At 36.3% G+C, this 8,185-nt stretch overlaps 1 protein-coding gene across 1 annotated transcript; it reads left to right on the top strand.

The window, feature by feature from the left end:
* The first annotated feature begins 1,624 nt into the window (after positions 1-1,624).
* On the top strand, positions 1,625-2,164 carry LOC141660485 (uncharacterized). Its single transcript, XM_074467491.1, has one exon. It carries the CDS (start codon positions 1,625-1,627, stop codon positions 2,162-2,164), a length of 540 nt encoding a protein of 179 aa, XP_074323592.1.
* Positions 2,165-8,185: the final 6,021 nt, after the last annotated feature.

Below are 8,185 nucleotides of genomic sequence, written 5' to 3'. Positions count from 1 at the left end.
ATCACATAATGATTATTTATTGATAAAAAAATATAATTACACGATATACCTTGGATATTATAAAACAAATTCAATTTACCAATATCAATAAGATCGGTTTAAAATAACTTTCGAAAATAATACATTTAAGTAAATATTTTCAGAAATTAATAAGGATCGATATAACACTTAACAATTAGCATATTACCATTTAATAAGACAAACTCATCAAACATGAATCAAATATCCATCATTTTATTCCTTCTAAATCATAAAAACACATATATATATTCAAATAATAATTATAATAATTCTAAAAATATGGGATATTACATTTGTGGATTTAGGATAAAAAGTTGACTTTCTCTTATGTTATAATTATTTTATCAGATAGAGACTTCGCCAGAGCGTAGACGCGGAGAGCATGTACCAGCAGATCCACCGGCTCCAGTACATATACCAGATCAGATAGGCTATCCACTAGGTTTCGAACTACATCCACCACCAGTATACCACTATTAACAGGATTTCGAGCCACATCAGGTAGTTGATCCATTTCCCTTAGCTGTTTATGCACCAGTTCCTGATATATTCCAGATGCCCCAGATGGAAGGTATGGGTGAGCATGAGGTTGACCAGCCGGTAGTTCCACTAGGTCCAGTTCCTAAGGTAGTACAGCAGGGTTTGGCCGAGGCTATAGGAGTGATATCGAGGGGATCGGTTGAACACATAGGAGAGCCACATATTGTACCATACAGAGAGTTTTCTAGTATGAGGAAGGAGTATGACTTCTGGAGAGCACAGTGCAGGAAGATTTTGGGTATGATAGATCGTCGAGAGACAGGACCATTGGCGACACTATAGCGAGATCACTTCCTGTGAGAGGGGATCAGGAAGATTTATATAGGAGCCTCTTGAGAGTTGGAGGAGTTACAGCATGAGGGAGTCCACACTTATTCCAAGTACTAACGTGTAGTCAGACTCGTTCAGGTGATACTAGTGTCACTTTGTTAGTAGGTTGATCGAGCACTGCTGGGCTACTGAGGACGACTAGACTGATAGACACTGGATGTATGATATGTGTGATATATTAATAGAGGAAGGTATAGATTGTAGTAGTGAGATTATGTGTGGATATCTCACAGTTTTGGTTTGTAGTCAGCAGTAGTAGTTGATAGTCTTTTGTATCAAGCACTCACACTTGCTGATGTTGATATATATAGACCTTTTGCAACCTCTTTTCTTTTATTTATTTAAACTTCAGTTTTGTATTATTTATATTTTCTTATTTATCCTGTAGTCCATTTCCATATTTTCAAATTGTGTTTGACTTGTGAAAGGATAATAAAATTATTTGATAATGATGTTATGTGGAATAGGACTGTTAAAAAAATATGTTTGATTTATTTAAATTACCTGTTCTAGTAAAATTTAAATTGTATTTTTATTTACCGATTATCACTGTTTAGTGGATTATTAAATAAATTGCTTGTCTTATCACCAGAAAAATGGCACCTAAATGAAAGACCAGGTCTGAGACTTCAAACAATGACCCTGAAGAACAGACTAATCAAACCATGAACCAAATGTTAATTTGATGCAACAATAAATGGCCATGATGTACCAAAAAATCCAACAACAATAGATGTTGCATCAACAACAACTTCAAAATCCACCACAAGTTATACCCACTATTACCTTCAAGCAGTTTCAGGCAGTAAATCCACCAGAGTTCGAAGGTTCCGCAGATCCTACTAAAGTCGGGATATGGTTAAAGGATATTGAGAAAGCATTTGCATTAGTGAAAGTTGAGGAAGATCAAAAGACTGAATTTCCATGTTACTTTCTAAAAGGAGAAGATAATTATTGGTGGGAATCAAAGAGGGCTTTAGAAGGTACTCATATTATGGCATGGGATAGGTTTACCGAGTTATGTTTGGAGAAGTATTTTCCATGCTATATGAAGAACCAGATGGAGTTAAAGTTTCTAGAGTTAAAGAAAGGAAGCCTGTCAGTGGCAGAGTATGAGACAAACTTTATTGAGTTGTCTAGGTTTGTGCCAGAGCAGGTAGACACGGAAGAAAATCGGGCGAAGAGATTTCAACAGGGGTTGAAGTCATGGATTCAAAGCGGAGTAGCAATTTTTAAATTGACAAGATATACATCCATCATCGGAAAGCTATGATAATTGAAGAAGAGAGTGAGATGTCCCAGAAAGAAAGGGGACAAGGAAATTTTCAGAGCCGTTTCAATAAGAAGCCGGGATTTCAGGCCCGGACAAATATGAACTTCAGAAAGTCAGAGCAGGGAAACCAAAGATCAGGTAATCATTTCAAAGTTAAAAATCAGCAGAGGATAGCAACACCACCATTGCCGGACTGTAAGACATGTGGTCAGAAAAACATATGGGTGTCTATAATAAGTCGAATGTTACAGGTTTCATATACAAGCAGAAGGGGCATTATTCCAATGAATTCCCAATAGGAAAGATAGATGCTACATGTTCCCAGTGTGGGAAAAAAGGATATATTACCAGGGATTGTAAAGGACCAGCTATAGCTGTAAATGTTCTGAGGATTATGGTACCACCGCCACCACCACAACAGAATCAGCCCAAGGCAATGACTTTTAACATGACAACGAAGGAGGCAGTGCAGAATCCAAGCGTAGTTGTAGGTACGCTTTCTGTGAACTCCATATATGCAAAAGTATTAATTGATTCTGGAGCTACAAGATCTTTTATTTCTGAAGAATTTGTTGATAAGTAATGTTGTGAAGTTCAATGGTTGGGTGAAACGTTAATAATAAAGTTAATTAATTATGACCAAGTTCCCGTGGATCGGGTATATCCAGAGTGTGACATCAAAATAGCAGGACATCACTTTTCTGCTGACTTGATACCTTTCAAGTTGGGTGAATTTGATGCTATATTAGGAATGGATTTGTTAGCCGGTCATAATGCCCAAATTGATTGTGCAAATAAGAAAGTGAATCTACGAACCGCATACGATGTAATGGTAATATTTAGGGGTGAGAAATAGAAGAAGAAATTCCTCATGATGATGCAGACTAAGTGATTGCTACGTCAAGGATGTAAATCTTATCTAGCCTATGTGTTGGATGTTAACAAAGAAGGTCCAAGAATTGAAGATATTCCAGTTGTATGTGAATTTCCAGACGTATTTCCTGATAAACTTCCAGGGTTATCCCTGGATTGTGAAATTGAGTTTACTATTGATCTAGCACCAGGTACTGAACTAGTTTTAAAAGCACCATATCGAATGGGACTAGTGGAAATGAAAGAGTTGGCTACAAAGTTACAAGATCTTTTGGGTAAAGGGATTATAAGACCTAGTATATCTTCATGGGGTGCACCAGTACTATTTGTTAAGAAGAAGGACGGTAGCATAAGATTGTGCATCGACTATCGTGTGCTGAACAAATTAACCATTAAGAAAAGATATCCTTTACTGAAGATTGATGATTTATTTGATCAACTAAAATGAGCAACATGGTTCTCAAAGATTGATTTAAGATCGGGTTATCATTAACTGAATATTAAGGATGAGGATATTCCTAAAACTGCATTTTGTACCAGGTATTGTCACTACGAGTTCTTAGTAATGGCGTTCGGATTGACTAATGCACCAGTGGCATTCATGGATCCGATGAACAGAGTTTCTTAGAAATACTTGGATTAGTTTGTGATTGTGTTTATCGATGACATTCTGATCTATTCAAAGAATGAAGTAGAACATACAGAGCACCTGAGAATCACTTTGGAAATCTTAAGAAAGGAACGACTTTTTCGCAAAATTTTCTAAGTGCGAGTTTTGGCTAAAAGAGGTACAATTTTTAGGCCATGTGATTGGTATCGAGGGAATTAAAGTAGATCCAGCAAAGATTGAAGCTATTTTGAATTGGGAAAGACCAAAGACACCTACGGAAGTCAGAAGTTTTATGGGATTAGCTGGTTATTATCAAAGATTCGTTAAAGATTTTACAAAGATAGCTACGCCATTTACGAAGTTGACTCGAAAAACGAAAAGTTTAATATAGAATGAAAAATACGAGGAAAGCTTTCAGGAATTAAATAACCAATTGGTAACTACACATGTGTTGGTTTTTCCAGACGATCAAGGAGACTTTGTTATCTATAGTGACGCTTCTTATAAAGGACTGGGATGTGTACTGATACAATATGGTAACGTGATTGCATATGCTTCCAGAAAATTGAAATCTCACGAACAAAAGTATCCGACTCATGAATTGGAATTAGCTGCAATTGTATTCACATTGAAACTTTGGACACATTATCTATACGGTGAGAAGTGTGAAATTTACACTGATCATAAAAGCTTGAAGTATATCTTCACTCAGAAGGAGCTCAATATAAGACAACGACGATGGATAGAATTGATCAAAGATAACAATGTTTTAATTAACTATCATCCGGGGAAGGAAAATGTCGTAGAAGATATGTTGAGCAGAAAATAAATATTAAACGTGTTAACTTCCCCAGAAGAATTTATCAGGAAATTTGAGAAATTGGAAAATGAAGTTCGTATTCCAGAGCAGTCCACTGAAATGAATTATGCAATAACGTTTCAACCAGAATTGTTAGAAAAGATTCAAAGATGTCAAGAAAAGATAATGAAACACGAAAGTGAAAGCTTAAATAGAGAAGAGATTTGAAGTCAGAAGTATGACAAAGTAATTCTATGATTTTCCTCGAGACCTAATGTCACATAATTGAAAGAAGAAATCTTACGAGACACCAACAGCTCAAGATACTCTATTCATCCAGGTAATACCAAAATGTATCGAGATCTAAAGGATAACTTTTGGTGGCCAGACATAAAGAAGGAGATAGCGGAATGGGTAAGTAAATGTTATACGTGCCATCGGGTCAAGGAAGAACATCAGCGTTCTAGTAGATTACTGCAACCACTAGATATTCCAGCATGGAAATGGGAACATATTGCGATGGATTTCGTGGTAGGACTTCCAAGAACCAAGGAAAATCATGATACAATTTGGGTGATTATTGACAGACTAACGAAGTTAACACATTTTCATCCGATCAACAAAAGGTTCTACGCTTGATAAGTTAGTGCATTTATATCTCAAAGAAATTATGATGCGACATGGAGTTCCTGTATCAATTGTTTCCGATTGAGATCCTCATTTCAATTCGAGATTCTGGAGACTATTTCAAGAATGCTTGGGTAACAAGTTAAATATGAGCACCACATACCACCAACAAAAAGATGGGAAAAGAGAAAGAACAATCCAGACAATTGAAGATATGCTACGAGTATGTGCATTGGATTTTGAAGGCGGTTGGGATGAGCATTTACCGTTAGTGGAATTCTCCTACAATAATAGCTATCACGGCGAGCATTGGAATGCCACCCGATGAAGCTTTATACGGGAGGAAATGTAGATCTCTAGTATATTGGGATGAAGTTGGTGAACAGAAAATTTTACGTCCAGAATTGATCAAGCAAACTAAAGAGAAAGTGGAACTTATTCAGAAGTGATTAGAAGCAGCGCAGAATCGACAACGAAAATATGTAGACCAAGCCAGGAATGCTATGTAATACAACGTGGGAGAACCCGTACTGCTGAAGATATCACCATGGAAGGGATTGACCAGATTTGGCAAAAATGGAAAATTTAAACCATATTATGTTGGATCGTTTGAAATACTGAAGAGAGTAGAGAAAGTTGCATATGAGTTAGCCTTACCGCCACTTATGTAGCATGTTAGAAGCAATTGATGATATCAGCTGAAACTATCAGAAGTTCACATCAGAACTTATATCAACGAATGATGATATCAATGGATGATGATATTAATGGATAATGATATTAGCGGATGATGATGTCAGCGAATGATGTAGTCAGTATTTATCACATCAATTGATCTTCGATAAGGAAAGGAAATAGGAATTCAAGATGGTGAAAGACTTCATCTCAGAAGCAATCATATATGGATAGGTTTCCTTATTATAATAGAATATGATTCCTTATTTGATTGTGTAGTTGTGCTCTATATAAAGCACAGGTTAGGTTCATGTTATAAGCATTACAAACATTATTATATCCTTCGCATAACCTAGCAGCTCTCAAGGATATTTGTTCATCCTTTTAAGAGAGTACATTTATAATCAGTTTTTAACTGTTAATATAAAAACTGGTTATCCTGTTGAAGCTTTGTCGAATTATTTGAATAAACTGTATTCACCCCCCTCTATAGTTGATTATGGACCTAACAATTGGTATCAGAGCTTGCTGTTGACATATAAACAGTTTTAGATATGACAATCAATCTTCAATGTCTACTAAAGAAGAAGAACCACAGAATCCAAAACCACCACCCCTAGCCACATCACATATTAGCAGCAACATGAATAGGTATGAAGCAATCAAGGTGCCAATCCTGAAGATACATGAATATCCAATCTGAAAAGTCAGGATGACTATGTGTTTGGAAGCCACAGATCTTGAATATCTAAGCAGGATTTATGATGGTCCTCATAAACCAATGAAGGTAGCTGTTTCTGTTGGAGGACAACCAGAAAATATGGTCAACAAAGAAAGGAAAGACTACTCTCCTGAAGATCATTCATCTATTATGAAGGATACTAAAGTCAGACACATATTGCATAACAGTCTTGATAGTGTTATGTCCAATAGAGTTATTGGATGTAAGAGAGCAAAGGAGATATAGGATGCTTTAGAAGTAAAGTGTCAAGGCACAACTGCTATCAAAAAGAACAGGAGGACAATACTTACTCAAGAATATGAGAACTTTGACTCAAGAGACAATGAGTCCTTAACTGAGATCTATGACAGATTTCAGAAGCTACTGAATGACTTATCTCTTGTCAATAAGGAATATGATTTAGAGGACTCAAACTTGAAGTTTCTACTTGCTCTCACTGAAAAGTGGGACTTTAAGGTCACATCAATAAGGGACAACTATCAACTTGATGACACACCTCTAGATAAGATCTATGGAATACTAAAAACTCATGAACTAGAGATGGAGCAAAGGAGCAAGAGAAAAGGATCCAAGACTAGACCAGTTGCACTCAAAGTTGAAGAGAATCCAAAGGAGAAAGCTAGGAGAAAAAGCTACTCCAAAGGAAAAGCTACGATTACAAAGTCAGATACTGAATCATCAAACTCTGATGATGACTCAAATACTGATAATGAATTAGATACTGACAGTGATCATGACAATAATGAAGAAATGAAGCAAATGGCTGCCCTACTGGTTAAAAGCTTCAAGAATATGGTCTACAAGAACTTCAAGAAAGGAAGAAGATTTTCCAGAAAAGGTTCCAGTTCCTCAAACTCTGATAAGAGGAACAACAGAAGAAATACTGATTAGAGGAATCAAAATCTGGAAAACTTGACAAGTCAAAGGAAAGATGCTACAACTGTGATGGAAGTGGACACTTTGTAGCTGACTACAGAAAATCCAGAGCTGAGAAGAAACAAGCCTTAATCTCAAAGAAGAAAAACTGGGATGATTCATCAGAATCAGATGATGAGGTCAATTATGCTCTCATGGAAATGCTGCTACTGAGGATAATAATGCTGAATTATAGGTACCTCAGACTACTCTTTCTTTTGATACTGATGATATGTTAGGAATATATGTGCATTAGTTTGATGATATGTTTAACAAAACACTTAAGTAGAAGTTTAGTGTTTGTAGCCTCAACGGATAAGACCACTTTGGCTATCCGTTGATGGTGCAGCTTTTCTTAGAAATAAGTCTAGTGTTGTAGCACATTTCAGTCTCTGTATCTAAGATATAATTCTTAGAAGTTGAGAGAAAATATAAGTCATGTTGACTACTAGAAGATATGCAAATAGGAAGGCCAATTGTAAATATTTCATGCCTTGTAATTTTGTATAAATGAAGTGGTATCAACGGATATCTTAAAGACCTTCAACGGATGAGAAACAAAGCTTCAACGGATGTCTCTAAAGCTTCAACGAATAGAGCTTCAACTGCTAACATATCAACAGATAAAGCCATCAACGGATGAAGGCTTCAACGGATGTTCTGTTAAATAGCAGTTGATAAGTGGTAGTTGTAACAGCAGACAGAGGCACATGGGTTAACAGAGATAACTGAAATGTGGAAGCCTAATTTCAGGAACATCAGAAAAAACAGCCGTTCTAC

The sequence above is a fragment of the Apium graveolens genome, chromosome 1 (assembly GCF_009905375.1).
Source record: "Apium graveolens cultivar Ventura chromosome 1, ASM990537v1, whole genome shotgun sequence".
Classification (NCBI taxonomy): domain Eukaryota; kingdom Viridiplantae; phylum Streptophyta; class Magnoliopsida; order Apiales; family Apiaceae; genus Apium; species Apium graveolens.
This window is presented reverse-complemented; position numbering and strand designations above follow the sequence as displayed.

What these genes read in the sequence shown, in the direction of transcription:
- LOC141660485 (XM_074467491.1), top strand. Translation starts at nt 1,625, where the DNA reads ATGTTGCATCAACAACAACTTCAAAATCCACCACAAGTTATACCCACT.